Source organism: Lepisosteus platostomus, chromosome 14, assembly GCF_059453375.1.
Source record: "Lepisosteus platostomus isolate fLepPlt1 chromosome 14, fLepPlt1.hap1, whole genome shotgun sequence".
NCBI classification, from domain to species: domain Eukaryota; kingdom Metazoa; phylum Chordata; class Actinopteri; order Semionotiformes; family Lepisosteidae; genus Lepisosteus; species Lepisosteus platostomus.
In genome coordinates, this window is record NC_142624.1 from 22,086,287 (window position 1) to 22,103,708 (window position 17,422).

At 35.5% G+C, this 17,422-nt stretch overlaps 2 protein-coding genes across 5 annotated transcripts in view; both read right to left on the bottom strand.

Moving 5' to 3' along the window:
- Nucleotides 1-429: 429 nt before the first annotated feature.
- LOC148649001 (uncharacterized) lies at nt 430-8,885 on the bottom strand. The gene is made up of 9 exons (XM_088606878.1): nt 7,610-8,885; nt 7,165-7,214; nt 5,973-6,013; nt 5,818-5,869; nt 4,784-4,857; nt 3,828-3,847; nt 2,393-2,418; nt 1,018-1,095; nt 430-925 (listed from the first exon to the last, which is right to left on the bottom strand). The coding sequence occupies exons 1-9, from the start codon at nt 7,638-7,640 to the stop codon at nt 872-874; spliced, it is 426 nt and encodes a 141-aa protein (XP_088463004.1). The 5' UTR covers nt 7,641-8,885; the 3' UTR covers nt 430-871.
- A 1,066-nt stretch (nt 8,886-9,951) lies between these two features.
- The window catches only part of pms1 (PMS1 homolog 1, mismatch repair system component), a 33,495-nt gene continuing 26,024 nt past the window's right edge, over nt 9,952-17,422 (bottom strand). For all 4 annotated transcript variants that reach the window (XM_088605045.1, XM_088605046.1, XM_088605048.1 and 1 more), the window contains 4 exons: nt 16,520-16,993; nt 16,154-16,284; nt 11,134-11,294; nt 9,952-10,512 (listed from right to left, as the gene is read on the bottom strand). In XM_088605045.1, the coding sequence (XP_088461171.1) occupies nt 10,354-10,512; nt 11,134-11,294; nt 16,154-16,284; nt 16,520-16,993 (925 nt within the window). In that variant the 3' untranslated portion in view covers nt 9,952-10,353. The remainder of the gene's footprint in view (nt 10,513-11,133; nt 11,295-16,153; nt 16,285-16,519; nt 16,994-17,422) is intronic.

Sequence of the window (17,422 nt, forward strand, 5' to 3'; positions counted from 1 at the left end):
AATTGCTCTGGTCAGCCACCTTGAATATTTTCTGTTTCATCTTTTTGTCCAAACAGAAGCTCCATTAAGATCAAGAATTCATTTTATGCACCACGTCTTATTTAGTATGAATTAACATAATTAACTGTAACATTTACAGTATTTACATACCAGTAATAGACACCAAATTGCAGGTCTTCATTTTTACATTTTTAAATGAAAATGTACTTCCCCGTCTATGCTTTCCCTAAAATATTTTATATATGATAAATTGATAAACTATTGCACAAACATGTATTCCTTGTACCTAGAGGGCAAGCACTTTTAAATTTCTTTTACATCTGGAATCTATTTTCAGCAGGTAATTGGAAGTCCCTTACTGTGACTTTGCTTTCTCTTGAAAACCTCAAATCTCAGTGTATGTGAATTTACAAGCTTCAGTCACAAACGTGGAATAAAGGTGATGATTTTATTTGGTAAAGAAATTTACAGCCACACTGAATTCAATTTTGTGGTTCATTGGCTTCTGTTGAGAGGTCAGTTCTTTCTCATTTTCATTTTAAATCAAAGTCAACAAGAAAAGCTATTAAACAGAAGAGAAAAACTTCAAATCAAATCACAGCTGGCACAACATGTTATTGTTTACGCAACCAACAGTGTTATTTACAAAGGACTCACTTGGATAATAAGAAACACATTATGGTTAATAAAAACACAAAATTTTGAAAAAATGCTTCACATAACTGCACTTTTCACATTCAACCTTAGAAAAGTAGACCAACAAAACTGCTTAATATCATACAAAATTTCAAAACAAACTTAGAAATATATATGAGGTACAGTGAAGATAAATAGGAAAAATTCCTTGATATATATTTGATATATTCCTTGATCAATATTTATTGAATTGTAGTCCAAACCGTTCAGCTCTCATCCTTTTTTTAGCCTATGATAGAAAAAAAAATATTATATTTCGATAGGTTATATTATTTGCCTTTCCAACAGATTATTTTAAGAAATGTAAAAGACCCACTGTACCTGATCATCAAGCAGTATGGTTGTGTCCATCACAGCTCCAAACCTTTCCTTTCTTTTCCGTAACTTTTCCTGATGAATCTAAAATGCAAATGGAAAGTTACTGACTGAATACAGGAGATATTTTATCATTATGCTGTTAATTGTTGAAATGGGTCATTGTTTAGTTCTTTAAGTAAGATCTTGCTCCAGCTACACTAAAGCTGACAAATGACATGAATCTGATGCCAGAAAAAAATCTCATCCCTCACAACTGCGATTGGGCACACCAATGAAAAAAATGATTGTTGTTTCTTTTCTTCTCTTATCAGCATGGAATAAACCTTTACTTATTCCTTTGTAGCCTACGCATGCTGACACAGCTACCTACTTGAACTATATGAATATCTAGTTTTGTTTATGTCCAAATTTTTAAATACAATAAAGAGAAATAGCTTTTCACATTGTTTAATTTCCAAGCCTAAATAATTAATTCCAGCAAATCAAACAAAAATAGTTCTGACAAATCACCAAAGAAAATAATTCAACTATAAGCACTTCTCAAAAATAAATTGTGTGATTAGTGGTCCTAGATAAAACCAACCACAAACAGAATGCCTGCAAACCTTTCAGGGACTGTAATGGGAATAAGTAATTCTGAGAAAGTTATTTCACAATGACTTAAAGTACAGTATGTAGTTGCAGAACACTTTTTTCTTTAACGTTGTGTACTCATAAAGGCAACAGAATTAAAATAGCCAGTAATTTGTCAGGATATAAAGATAATTTTCCTTCATGCTTCTTTGCTTTGATTCGAAAGTGTAAAGTTAGATCTTCAGGTGTTGGATTTGTAAGTGGAAGCTTGAGGGTTTAGTAGTCCTACTGTTGTACCCCTGAGCAAGGTACAGTACATCTTTTAGATTGCTCTGCTCAAGTACCCTGCTGTATAAATGGGTACAAATCAAAGTCCCTCTGGATAAAATCAACAGCTGAACTGTAAACCAGGCTATGTGTGCCAGTGTAATTACACTGATTTAGTATAATCACAAAATCAAAAGGTCATTCTAGAATGGAACAATATCGGGATGGATTCATTTATAAAACATGTCTTTTCAACATACAATTACATAAAAGCTCTAAATTACTAAACCCAAAGATCCAAATAGCATTTTTAAAATCACAGTCATAATCCAAGACGCTACTAACATAACCTTAGGGTGATCAGAAATAAAATACATGATTTCCTTTCTTTTACGTAATCACATGTTTCACTAGGTAAATTAGCTTATATTATACATCATTCTGCAATGCATACACCAATTATATTTTTAATTTTTTTTTCATACAGTATCTGTGAAAGAAATGACCAGTTACTATAGAAAGAGTAACAGACACTTACCAGATTTTCATGTTCTTTCATTGCACCTAAATGAATAATTATTATGATGAGAAAATTTTGTTAAAAAAAACAATCTTCAAAGTCGTAAACAGAATAATGGCAACAAGCACATGAAACAGTATCACCTGCTTCAGTTGCAACAACAGTACCAACTGCAACCTTGAAGCTTAGCTAAAAAAATTAATGAAATGAATACTGGAAACTTATATGTGAAACATTTTGAAATAATACATTTACCAGTGAAATTTCTTTATATGGCGTTTTGATTTTTTTTGTTTAGAGAATAACAGCCGGGCATGCTTAACCTTCATATAATTTACATAATGCAAGTCAGGTATATACAGTAAAAAAATCAGTTGTTTTACATTAATTACTTGACTCGATTTACATAACATTGAAAAGTTACCTTTAAATTGTATGTTTCCATTTGACTTTAACACAAAACAATGTGGTTTACACTCTGGCACTAAATCAAAAGTTTTGCATCTTCAAAGAAATGTTCGCATAAAATGAACTGATCAACAAAAGACAACTTTCAAGAAATGCATCTTAAATGTTGTCTTTAATTTCCAACCTTGTTTTGCATCAAAAACAATATACTCATAACTGAATCATGAAGCCATCACACTAAAGCTTCTATAGTGATTATGTTCTGTGCTTCTGTGTTGTACTGGAGATTGCCTGTTCATAGATGCCAGAACTTCTTGGCCTCATTCTTTACTTCTGAAGGTTTTTTTTTTTCAGAAAAAAAATGAAAAGGAGAAGGAGATGCCTTTCAGCACCTCTGGGGAGTTCAGCCATTGTTCACGTTTTATCGGATTGTATGCTGACTGCAGTCAGCAGAACTTCATTGCAAGCCATAGTGAAGGTCATAAAAGAGAAATCAGAGATGGAGTTAGAATGTATCCAGGCATTATGTGGTCCTTTGGATACTTTTAATTTATTTAACTGAACAAGCTACTACTTTGAAGTGTAGAAATTCAACCAGAAATTAGAAATTAGAAATTAAACTTTTTAATCAATTGCTTCAGTGCTGGCTCCTCTGTCATTACAAATTAAGCACTGAGTATGCCGAGAAAATATCCTGTACCTATAAGAAGTTGTAGGTTATAAGACAGCACTGCTGCCTTACAGTTCTTGGTTCCTTGATTCATTGTTAGATTTGGATACCTTTTGTATGGAGTTTCCATGTTTGTGTGGATTTTCTGCAGGTGTGCCAGGTTTCTACCTTCCAAAGACATGCTGGCTGGAAAGTTGGGGGTCTCTAACTTGCTTACTTGCATGTGTGTGTCAATGTAAATGTGGACCCATACCCATGTATGTGGCTGACAAATGGATCAATATACAAATTACCTCTGCCTTCCCTCTGTTCTTTCAAAGTGACCACTGACATGCATAATCGTAACAGTACAGAAGGTAACCGAAAGAACCTTACCGTGTACTGGAATTCCAAATCTGAAATAAAAAGGCCTGTACTTAAAATTTAATGAGCGAGATAAGCATGCACAGATGAGAGAGAAAAGAGAACAGAAGCAGAAAAAGCACCTCAACAACATTGCATGTATAAAGTAGTGGCCTTGGCTCTATCCCTTTTTTCATATTAACCAAATTGTAAATCAAGAAGGCTGATTGAGCCCATCTGTCTATGACTGTTAAGAACATTTTTTAGGGACAAAAACAATTTGAATGAGTTATTACTATCAACTCACAAATCACAATTCACAAATCCCCTCATACAGGTGTGTGCAACACAGTATCTGTTCCTGTGCAGAACAGTCTTTGTTTGGAAGGAGTAACCAATATAACTTTGTTCTCACTTATGTCTAAACTGCATTATCTAACCACCTGTCAGGAACTAGTTAGAAAGAAATAAAGAAAATTAATAATAATTGTAACTTATAATATAAAATAACTTATTTGTAACAACACACCTACAGCAGAGTATTTTTTAAACTAAAGTGTGAGCGCAGAGAAAGGCTTAAAAGATCCAATCAAGTTATGAGTTCAATTAAAAAGGATCATGTAGCTTCTGAAATAAAGAGGTCTAAAATAAATTCTTATATAAATTCTGAAATAAATAGGAACAAAACAAGAAGAAACGGAAGTCCAGACAACTGCAGATTTGTTATTGGCTGAAATGTTTAGTTATTTTGCTACACTGAAAAAAATATTCCACCTATACAGTAGCTATACGGTATGTGCTGTCAATTCATTTTCAGACATATAAAGTACCATGTGTATGAACCGTTAGTTAGTACTTGACAAACAGCAACAAGCAAATTTCTGTCAGATTCTTCAGACCCATGAAATACCTGCATCTCTTTTTAAAGGTCCTGAATGAGCATGTTTTTCAAGTGTAACAATATGGTGGATAAGGAGGTTTCTACATACCTTGCAGCTCTGGCTTCTTTCTTAGCTTGGTCACTAATGGTTTCTCCAAATCTCTCCGATCTCTTCTGTATACGCTGAGTAAAAATGAAAGATTGAGAAACTAAGATGTTAAAATGTAAAATGTCCATGGGCAGGCATTATATTACAGTGTCCACATCTTACTTTTAGAAAACTTTACAGACTTATATGAAAATGTGTATCATAAAAATTATAAATATATATGCAAATGAATAAACTAAGAAAATGTTGTAGTCCAGTACACTCTAAAGTGCTGGAAAATGTAGTATATTGATCTCTGAATATACTTCTGTAAAGATTAAGTCTTTATATTCAATATGCTACAAATTAGAATATTCAAAAATCCCACTTTTGCAAATGCTGAACCAAGTCATGCCAGACCTTTATGTCTCACGTTGTGTACAGTATGTGTGTAATAAACAGCAGGACTAGAGCGATTCCAAAAACCTTATTTGAACACCTGGAATTCTGCTTGAAATTATTGTAATTAAGTGATATCAGAATCATGACTGCATTACAGTCAATTATTTTGATGACCCACTACAATTAACTAACAAGCAGCAATCAGTTAACAGTTTGTATGAAAAGCATACTCCTCTTAAAGTAATGTAATAATAATAATAATAATAATAATAATAATAATAATAATAATAATAATGTTTCTTTATTAGCCCTATACAATTTCTTGCATTAGGAATGCGTCTTTTCGCATACCCCAGCTTTTCTCCAGGGAGACACAGACACAGAGACAGGGAGAGAAGCTTGGGGTCAGAGCTCCGCCCGGGATAGTAGTATTTGGGATAGTGGTATTTCAAACAGATGTTTTTAGTACTATAAAATACTGTATTGACATTCAGCAAGCAACTCATGTATAAAAACTGAAACAAATATAATAAATACATAAATAAAGTACCATGTGATCATCCGTTTTTCTCATCACACCCACTTTCATGCAACGACTTCACAGAAACTACCGTACAGATATGGTTGATTATCATGGTTATCATTCAACTAACCTCTTCTTGTGTCATTGATGAAAAGGTTTTGAATGACACTTTACCAGAGTATCTGCAACAATACAAAGAGGTTAAATACATTTCCAAGGAAGTGGAAAACATCCTCTTCATCATATTTTCAGAACTTAAACCGACAACAGAAAACATTTACTTACAGAATATCTGCTTCAAAACATTCTTCATCAAGTTCTTCCTCCTAATAAGAAGAAATTACAGTTTAGAGGAAGAAAGTAATTCAGAAAATGTTTATGAAAACAAAAAAGTTTAAAAACTGCCATTAAACCAGGAAAAATACATTTGGTTTGGAGACAGAATTGAACTTAATATCTTATCATTTGCATCTGATGCTGGGATACTACAGAAGGCCATGTTGGCTCAACACTCAACAATCATGAACTATAATCATGAACACTGCCAGATGTGACAACAGCAACGGCCAAATTAAATTCCCAGTTACAGTGACTTTGAAACAGTAGAGCAATTTACTTCTTTTCAGGCATACAGTGATAGGAAGTGGAGAATGTTCCAAAGAAATCAGCATACAGTACAAACTGAAAATCTTCAGCTTGAGATAGAAAGTCTGGTTTCAAAGAAATATATGACTACCCAAAAACATCAAGATATTTAATGCAGTTGTGCTAACTATGCTCAAGTATAGATGTGAAACTAGGACATTAAACCAAAGGGACACTAAGGTGATGCTTTTGGGCACAGAGGCATGAGTAGTATATTGAAGATAAGGTGGTGAGATCATGCAACAAGTGAGGAAGTCAGAGATCAAAGCACGTGCCAGTGTGTCATCCTCAATCAACATCAGATGAGATGGTTGGAACACCTATGCCAATTACCAGATAACACAAACTCTAAGATGATGACGAAGTAACAACCAATGGGTAAATGACAAAGAGGAAGATCTAGAAGGAGAAGGTAGAGCTGGACAACATGAGAGGAAACAGAGCTGACAAAACAGGAATTTGAACATTTCCAAGGTCCCTTACTGAACCAGGTTCATCCTGAACCAGGATGAATAAGGACTAGTAGTTCCTAACTACATTGCTGCACTATTGTGTGGTCACTGGCATCTAACGTGACAGTTCAAAGAAATACAAAGTTCATTTGCAATACAAAGAAACATTCGTGTCTTGTGCTTAAGGTGACTGAAATGTCCCAAACCAATAAATGGTAAAAAACAACTTTCTTGTACAGTATCAGCATTGACCGAATTACGCTAGAACTTCGTTATTCTATTTTCTAGTGACAAAAATGCCCTGTGACTTTCAAAAGTATATCATATTGTATTAATACACCTAGGTTGTCAAATAAGAAGTTGTATTTTGCACTACTTACCATAAGCTTACCAGGTGCGTTTTCCGGTAAATCAAACGTTTCCTCATCATCTAATTTTATAAACACACACAATAAAACCATTTAAAAAATATTTTGGTTAAGATAATGTTCTTAGATTCTACAGAGTACAGCATTTCAGATATCGTAGGATGCATTCTCTCGAAGTGTGGGTGACTGCTTTAAACATGTTAAGAGTGAAACTACTGTAATAAATGCACCAATATACTGAAGATGTGAAAAAGTTCAAAGATTTTTAAAAGATACGTTTCTGTCCTCAACCAAAAAGAACATTAAATTGTGAAAGCAGTATCGCTTAAATAAATACATCAAAAACGGATTTTTAAAAACCAAAATTAAAGAATCATGAAAAAATACATATAATAATTTTAAGCGGTTTACCATAATGCAAGCAAAGCATTAACCACATTTAAACCCCCCCATTTACCGCGTTGCCAGTCAGATGCGAAAACGTCCATCTTTTTTGCCTGTTCCTGGAGATATATCTTTTTAGAAAATTAGGTTTTGTTTTAGCTCATCAATATGTTAAAAATTAATTTTCTTTTATTCTTGAATTCACAACTACAGGTTTTCAACACAAACCACTCTCAAAACATCCTCGGCTGCCACAACTAGCAGCAAAGAAAACAGGTAGAGAACCTGCTAACGTCGTCCACCTGTGTATTTGAAAGCCGGCCAAGTAATCCCTCCCCTGAGATTTACTATTAATTATTTTAGTAATAAATAAATAATAATTTTTGTTTTCCGGAATCTGGAAGGAAAAAAACATGTCTTGTAAACTTCTGAAGCTTTTTCTCACTGGAATGAAGCGTACTACCTTTCCCAACAGCAAAATTAGGTAAATTGGGTGATAACGCTCGGTTTTAAACTCCAAAGCGTTTTGTTGTGGAAAATATAAAGAAGTAATCACAGCAATGTTTTTTTTTGCAAACACAGAAACTAATCTTAAAACTGAGCCTCTAAACAATCTCGTTCCTTCCCCTTTCACTGGAAGATACCACTGTAAACGAAGAAATTTCAACCATCTTGTGCTTTTATGTTATGTAGCAGTTTCAAAACATAGAGGTAATACAGTATTGACTCACGTACTGTCCGGCTATTAACTGTCAGTAACTGAATAACTGTTTTGAAGACTGCAATAGATAAGATTAATTATTTTTACCTCGTGAGACATCTAAGTTCCACTAATACGTTATGTACAGTGAATACCGTATTGCTTAATGTTTTTGTGAATGAACAGTGTCCCCATCCACCTATTACCTGATGAGCCTCCATTTAACTGGACCTCAGTTTCAGATACTTTCTTTTTTTTTTACATTATAAGATACAGAATCTAACTGTCTACGGCTGTTGTCATTCCTGGTCCTAATTCCTGCATGTTTTAAAAGTATCACAAAGCTCTCAATGAGACTTGGAAATGGGTAATTAATTCTAATGAAGTCAATAAATTATTAAATTAATTATGATTTTAAGTAGAATTACTCCATGCAGTAACTCAAACAGAATCTGGAGTGAGAATCAGTAGTCTAAAGAATCTGGGCACAAAATTCTTAAATTATACGTTCAGCCTAATGATTATTTCCTACTTAAAGGAAAAAAAAACACTGAAAGTTGAGTGCTGGAAACCTATCAGTAGTCAATTTGGAGGTCTCTGCTTTTAATGAAAGAACTCTAATCTGATCATCCCAGCTCATTCTATAATCATTAAATGGGGCCCATGTCTTGTGAGTTGCACATTCACATTCTCATCTTGCAAGAAGGCTGTTCTTACAAAAGTAGCATGAGGATGTGTGTTGTCACATCAAGCTGAACCTGCACATGGTATAGTGCCTTAGAGTCAGGCTGCCATCAATTACTACCGTTCTGTAGTCCCGAATCGCTCCTACTCAGATCAAACTCAGAGGTCTCCACTGATCTAAGGGAAGGGTGTTGGCTTGTGGTCTCCCAGGTGGTGGCCTATCAATGATGGACTGTGATTGGCTATACCATCAGTTAAGAATTAGCTGGCAGTGAATACATCAGACAGTAAAAAACAGTGCGGTCTGTCTGGTCTCCCATATAAAAGTGCCAAATGTGTTGTCTTCTTGATAAGGAGGGCATATTGGTTCATTTTTGTCCTCTTCTTTCTCTAAGCTTGACATTTAACACGTTATATCAACTCATCGCCTGTTCTCAATCAGCTCTCTCACTAAAGAGGTAATTTAGTGCTTCCGCAACTGTCAATGTCAGTTGAGTGAATCACGATCTGTCAAGAATGATTAATCAAAATGATGCCAAAAATCTTTGAATATCCAAAATGATTTATTATCCATCCAACCTTTTTCTATCTGCTTCTTCCAATTCGGGGTCACGGGGAAGCCAAAGCCTATCCAGGCAAGCAATGGTGGCAAGGGGGAATACCCTCTTGACGGGACGCCAGTCCATCGCAGGGCGCACACAGACACGGACATGCACACACTCACACCAGAGACAATTTTCTCAGGACCTACTTTGTTTTTGGACTGTAGGAGGAAACCAGCACACCTGGAAACACGGGGGAGAACATACAAACTCCACACAGGTAGCATCCCTGATCCAGAACTGAACCCAGAGTCCCAACACTAGGAGGCAGCAATGATAACCACCTTGCCACTCTACGTATATACTTTATTTGTATAAATTCGTATTTTAATAGGTGCGTCTTAACAAGCAATTGTATCTAGAACAGAAATCTTTATTTCAGGGGTTAAAGAGAATTGTTTTTTTATTACACAACTAATCAAACAAATCTTGTTCATCAAAACAAAACTTTATTTTTCAAGTACCTATTTTTTGAATATGTACAAAAACTTTTTGATACCAAATATCTTTAAACTCATATACAAAAAGATTACAAGTTTCTCTCATCTAATTAAATAGAAAAAGACAGCAAAATAACTACTGTATGTACAGTATGTAGTCATTTGACAGTGATAAACTGGAAAATCAAAACCACAACAAAATAATTATAATTGCTCTGGAACAAGAATTCTATAACTCTAAGGAACCATGATAAATGTGGCAGGTAAATGAACAGTGAACAGATTTATTAAGAAATGTAAACTGACTCTTGATACAGAAAATCGGCAATACAAATGGGGAGCTTGAATCTTTTGAAACGGCATCAGCAGAGGTCTGAGCAGCTACTTGCTTTCATTCTGGAAGATCTTTTAGAAAATGGAGGAATGGGCGTCCATGGATACACATCCAGTCATCCTTTCCAAGCTGATCATTCATTCTGTACAGGATGTCTTTAATATCGTCTCTGGAGAAGTTGAGTGGCAACTGACGAGCTAGCCGGACTGCTTCTCCCTGGATGTGATAAAAGACATTTTCAAGTTATTTTGGCTCCAATAAGAATGCTTATCCCAATTTCTCCTGCCACCTTCGCAAATCAGTGTGAAGATGTGTTGTACAACATGTAAGCATCCAGAGTTGGCAGATTTTGATATTTACTTATGGCTGCTCTGCCCGCCTAAGGTGTAGTTAGACATGTTAAACCACATTAGTCTCTCGATTCAGTTACGGTTACACTGTATGTGCAAAAAGCATATCAGCTCAAACTCTGCTAACAGCATATCCATGAAAAATCTGTGTTTGATTTTCTTTTGCTATAAATGAATATTGTCTGCAACTGCATTGTCAGACAACTGGTGCTAAGCTTAGGAAATTTCAAAAATGCGAACATAAACATTATGGAGTTTTTTTATTGAAAATTGTTCTATTGAAAAAGTGAATTTCAAACAGCAAAGCACGTGTTTGAGAAAGCACTTTGAATTTAAGTTCTTTTTTAGTACTAATAAATGTTGAAACATTTTGATACTGTCCCACAAAAGTATTGAAATTGTATCTGGGATAGAGAATGTTCAACTATGTTGCTTTCTAACACAACACCCTAAAAAGCTACAGAATTTTCTTAAATATATTTCTTACCTCTAGGTAACTGATAACTTTAAGCGGCCTGCACTCCTCCACAGTTTTTGCGTTTTTCTTTAAAACAGCCATTAAAATTTCCTTTAAATCAGCAACACCAAAGAAAGGCACACAGTCAGCCATCCCGGAGACTTCCAGACATTTCTCAGCGGATGAGGCACCTGGCCAAGTAAAGCAGAAAACAAGGATTAATATACACTAGATAATAACAACTATCTCCAGGAAAGAATAATAAATAAATATTGTGATTTACACTCCAGTGACTGACCAACAAAAATAAGTGGAGTGCCAAATGGAGTGTACTAAATGACTATTACAATTTCCTTACAGACTGGAAAAAAATGAAGTTGAAGAGGATTCAGAACATGATGTACTCCAACAATCTCTTAACTCTGCTTATGAGAAGTAAGTCTCTGGTGTTTTAAAAGGTATAGTAATGGCCAGGTGTTGCATGTACAAACGATTGCCCTATGACCTAATTTCTGATGTTGGGTATCACAGGAGTAAAACAGTGTTTGTTCCTTTTTTAACATGCTAACAAAAAAATAAAGATATTTTATATTGTATATTATTTTATAAATTATCATATATCAGAACCTATCAGCACTTGAACACGTCTACACACATAACCATATCGGCTTCTGTTTTTTTACTCGTGGACATTTTTGGAAGTGGTAGAAGTTTGGTACAAGCATATTCAGTTATCACAATGCATAAAATTAAGAGAAATCTGCCGTCATTTAATGGCATCTTTAAAGATAAGGCCCCAGCTCTCTGTAAGCAGGACTTTTTTTATTGTGGAATCACTTGTAGTTTTTTCTGTACACTGCACGTGTGTGCTTGAATATTTCTCACATTACAGGAATGCGCTTGGTATGCCTTGGTGAGGATAAGACTAAGACTTGTCATTCGAGCCGCCTTGGATGCAGGGAAGACAGGCAGACGCTGAAAGTTCTGCCGTCACTATTATCAGCATCATATAAATCCACAAATCCAGGTTAAGACCTTTATGAGTTTTCACAGCAGTGAGCTAAAGACCCTGGCATTACTGACCCACTCATAGGTGTACAATAAGTTACTCACTTTCTTTCAAAATAATTATAAAAATGAAAACAATGTTTAACTTGGATTTTCACAAGATATTTTAAACACAGTTCTATTTTTTTTGAAAAAAATTCTATTTTATGAGAAAATGTAAAATTATTTTATTAAAATGTATTATTTTTTTCTTAAACCACTGGCAGACAAAAAGAAAAACGTGAATGTAGTAATGTCGTATGGTCAATCCCTTCTGTTTTAATTCCCCAGCTCCTACTTATCCGACTGCTCTGCACTGACCCCTGCTGATAGATCCAGGAAATATCTGTACTTAATCAGCTGACAGCTGCAGAGTTGGCAGCAACAGTGTGCTCATTTCTTGGCATTTCTCTTTCCTCAAAGGGCAACCATTCTCCTCATCACCATGGAGTGGTATGAACCCACTGTGCTGGGTACAAACCTTGGCAGCTGGCCATGTCAGATGAGGTTTCGCAACGGCCTCTATTCAAACTTACAGTTCAGGTTTCTGCTTTAAATTGGACTTGATTTGCATGACCTGAGGAAAAGAGGAAATGCAGAAATCGACCCACAAAGATAGCTTTGATTACAGAATAAAAATTCTAATTAACCTGCAAACTCAAGATAAAATAAAATCTGTACTCTGTAGGTCTCTGTGACCCATAAAATACCTTTAGAAATTGAAAATCTATATGATAATGTATATTTATGTGGTTGGAATCATACAGATATTTCTGCCATGGTACAATCTCAGCAAGCTAAAATTAAGGAACAGAACTTGGAAGTGACACTACCTTTTATTTGCATTCATTCAAGGTCTTGCAATCAAAGAATCGGTTTCCAGAACAGCATGTCCTTTACCTGATTTTGACCTTCATCCAACCAACTTCAGTTCCTCTAAAATATTTTAATACAGAACAAAAGCTCTAACCTTTTCACTTGAAAACTACATTTATTTTTTCTGTTCCAAACTCCAGTTCTGGAACCTTTTCCTACTAATCAGTTTCTCTCACTACTACAAACCTCTACCACAACAAGACTGAAGAAAACCATGTATGTGTTCTTCCAAAAAATGTAAATGGCAGAATCATCTGCCATTTTTGCACAATTCTATTTTGTCAAAGAAGCCAGAATTACCAGCTTTGGCTAGGTAACTTGTTCCAGACACCCACAACTTTACATGAAAAAAGATAACTCCTATATCTCTACTGTGTTGACTTCTCAGGTGCCTTCTCTGTTTAAAACTAAAAATATAGTACATAGTTCTTTTATCCTGTTGATATCTTTAAGCAAATGATTTAGCAATATAATTTTGGAATGTCAGCATTGTGTATGCAATGTAGAATTTTAACACGTTTTAATTTAAGTTCTGCACATTTACCTTTATCCTAACATTTTTGCTGCCATATGTGTTGCCCCACAGTCTCAAAATAAAAATGATGTGTTGACATAGACTCTTAGGTTATTTTCAATAGTAGTTTCTTCACGTTCAGTGATTCACATCTTAGTGTCCACAATTTATGTTTCTGCACCCTGTACATAGCAATCTGCACATATTCATATTAAGGACTTGTGCAATGTGCTTGCCCAGTATAAAGTGTTTAAAACTGCGCTACCGCACATGGGAGAATGTGCGGAGTGCAGGTAGATAAGTACAACCTGCACACCTTCAGCCTGTTCATATTTTTGACATTTCACAAGCAATGCAAGCATATGTAGGAGGTTCAAGGCTGATTGGAGGAGAAGTGTGTCCCTCATGGACAGCATCGTGAGCTTCAAGGCCAGTTAAGTCACAGCGGGCAATGTGCTGCCATGAGCTGAAAGAGTCCTGGACAATTAATATTAATCTGTAAACACATAGTCTGTAAACACTAGGTTGTGCTTTAGCTTTGTGTTATAAATCCCCATCTTTTTGAGTTTAAAGTAAACTAGTTTGTTAAATAGTTTGTTAATAGTTAAATAGTCTTCATAGTTTGAAGCAGACCACAGACTTGAGGAAAGCTCAACAGACGAAACATTGCGTTTCTTCTTCCTACTTTTCTGCATGGAATTAACCTGTACTTGGTCATTTGCAACCAAGGCATGATGGTGCATGCCCCTACTTGAACATGTTTATTTATTGACCATAAAATTGATCACAGAGATATGTGACCGTTCTCGGTATGCTCTAACAAGTCTAACAAATTTAGTTACACAAGACCTACCCTTTATAAATCCTATCACTTGGAATCCCATTATCAATTCCATAACACTACATGTTATAGAAGAAACATATCAATATACAAATACTCGATTCTCACACTTGTAATGCCTCTAACTTTTTAAAGTGAATGCTAATATTAATATAGAACTTTTGTCATTACTCAGCCTGAGGCATGTTGTGAATTAGTTCCTTGGAGAACACAAGTGATATTTTTATCTGTTATGACTCCTTCATTGCTTAAAGTTTCTCATTTTTATTTCTGAGGATACCCTCACCTACATCCTTTCCTTTTCTTTTCTGTCACCCCATTAATGTAACCAGAAGCTTTTCTTTGTAATAATATTATAAAGTGTTTTATGTCTTCTTACAATTTTCTTTAACAGATTTAAATCTGTAATAAACTCTCCATTTCCTCCCACAGTCCAAAAACATACTGGTGGGTTCATTGGTTTCTGGAAAAATTGGCCCTGGTGTGAGTGCGTGCATGTCTGTGGTTCTGTCTACTGTATGTGTTCACTGCGATGGACTGCACAACTGGACAATCACAATTGCAATTGCGTCCCGTTCATGGTGTATCGTGCCATGTGCCTGTTGCTTGTCCGGATAGGTTCCGGCTCCACCTTGATCTTGAACTGGACAGTTAGAAAATGGACAGAGGGATGGATGGATGGATAACTTTAAAAGACTGCATTTTGGTCACAACAGGGATAATACAAAAATTTAGAATAGATGTTATTAACTGCTTTCATATGCTGGCATTCTACATAGAACACTGATGTTTAAAGTGCAACCTTTTGACATTGTAGCAACTGACAGGTTTAAGTTTAACTTTGCTGTGTAAATTAAGCAGGAGGCAAGGGCTCCATTCTGTGTTTAAAGCTCAGGTGCACAGTTCAGATTTGAGGCACTGTCACTTTCAAAGGTTAAACCCCTAAAATATGTTCCATATGATGGAGCGGTTTCTAGGAAAGCTGCAGATTTTTTTCTTCTGGTGTTAATCCAATACTGACACAGCAATTCTGTCAGAATAATTTATTTTAATCCTTTTATTCAAACCCCTATGTTTGACATTTCTAAATTATTTGTGAACTATGACATTAATGATGTCCAATTGATCCAACCTCTGTTTAATTGAAATGGACAATACTTGAGACCTTTAAACAGCATGAATCGAGAAATAATAAAAGAGCTTTTTCTCAGGGGAACGATTTGTTGTAAACAGTACGGCATGTGTGTAAATTACCCACGTTAACAAAAACAAAGAACAAAATCATTAAAATCCTCTAGTTTTTTTTTAAAACAAAAAAACTGAACTAATGCTTTTCACCAAAGAAAAATAAGATGCAGAAGAAATGGAGTTTATGCTCCATTTGTAACTTCAGGTCTTTCACAAGAATAAGAACTATCTAAAAGAGGGCATTCTGTACTAATTCCTTCATAGTTTGAAATTAATGATACTCTCGTGATAAACACATTCAAAAAGTATTGTATGTCAAAATGTTGCTGTTGTTGGACACTTGTTTCAGTGGAAATGCTGCAAGTGTAATAAAATTACATTCCTACTGGAGTATGACAACCTCCGGAAAGACTCCTCTCTTGGAGTAATAAAGAATAAAGTAAGAATTAATTCAGAACTCTACCACTTTCAACACCACAGATTTACCTCTGATATTAATCTGATTTCAGAAAAAGCAGAAATATGGATGCAGGATTAGACTGGTAGTGAGCTCTGTATTAAATAAGTCTTAAGGTCCAGCAAACCTGGAATCAGTCGGAGTTTAAACCCATTTGCCACGAGTCTTGGATCTGAAAAGTAGGTCACACCGTTTAACCCTGGGCATTCCTTCTCCATGCCGAAGAGCACACCTGTGTATTCTGCTCCACCGAGGAGGCTGCAAGAAAGCAAACCAAGGCAACAAACTAAAACAAATTGGAACGCTGCACAAGACCAGCTCAATCTTTAAAATACAATTTTAGCCTAGTGTAATTTCCATGAAAGCCCAGATCCCAGGGCAAGTACTGTACATGAGATACTGTATTTGTTATAGCATTAAAAACTTAAATAAGTAATATATCAAAGCATAGATTTTTCTTATGCAATGGGAAATTCCAAAAGCAGTATATTACCCATCTGTTAACTGTATAGGTGTCTGAAGGCTCACTGCTGGAAGTATATTATTCTCCAGAAGTCTTTTAAACAGCAAGGCTTCTTCCACCCGAAAAGGATTTAACAACATGAGCTTTTTCCCAGATAAAACAACCCATGTGCCGTGTGAAGTCAGCCGGTTTACGAGCTGCAGGCCTTCCGTCTTTTGTTGCTGTTCCTCTGATAACAGCTTAATCCGCTGTTTCAGAGAATTCATACTAAAGAGAATGGGTTTAAAGGGTGTCGTGGAACGGGCTTTCTTTTCGGCTCGAGACTGAAAGAGCTCATCCAGCGTCTGCTGGTTGGGAAGGGAAACCTTGCGGTTCTGGACTGCTGGTCGGCTAGGAAGTGAATCCAGCTTGTTCCACTTCTCTGCTTCTTTTCCACCTTGCTCTGTTGCCTTCTTAGTTTGTAAATTGTACCGGGCTAAGTCCTTTTCAGCCTTGTCCGAATACCTGTAACAAAACAAAAACACGAAATAAAACAATTACGTTAAGGGGTTAAAGGGTGAGACAATACTTACTGTCAAAATATAAAAAGGGCTCAGTCAGTTTGATTATCAGTACTAATTAGCTGTTTAAATACTACTTTAAACTTTAAAACAAGTTTCAGTTTCCCGTGTAATGTTATAACACCTATCAACTACATGTCTGAGTCATGCCAGATATATGTTTTTGGCCAGTTTGCCATTTGTCGGGTTTTCCACAATTCCCCAATATCCCACAATTATCACAATAAGAGTGAGACTTTCCTTTCATTAGATGTTTCAAAAATGCAAATGTGCTTTATAAAATGGCACTCTTAACCTAAAAGACAATAATATCTTTGGTCCCTAGTAGAAAAACTGCCCTCTTGTGAGAAAGTTAGAAAACCTCAAAGCTTGT

Bases quoted from the DNA above. Each gene is read 5' to 3' on its own strand.
- LOC148649001 (XM_088606878.1), bottom strand. From the start codon at position 7,640: ATGGACGTTTTCGCATCTGACTGGCAACGCG. The intron at 4,858-5,817 runs GTTAGTTGAATG...ATTTTTACTCAG, and splicing joins CATCAATGACACAAGAAGAG to CGTATACAGAAGAGATCGGA. The intron at 3,848-4,783 runs GTATGTAGAAAC...TTTTTATTTCAG, and splicing joins AAAGAAGCCAGAGCTGCAAG to ATTTGGAATTCCAGTACACG.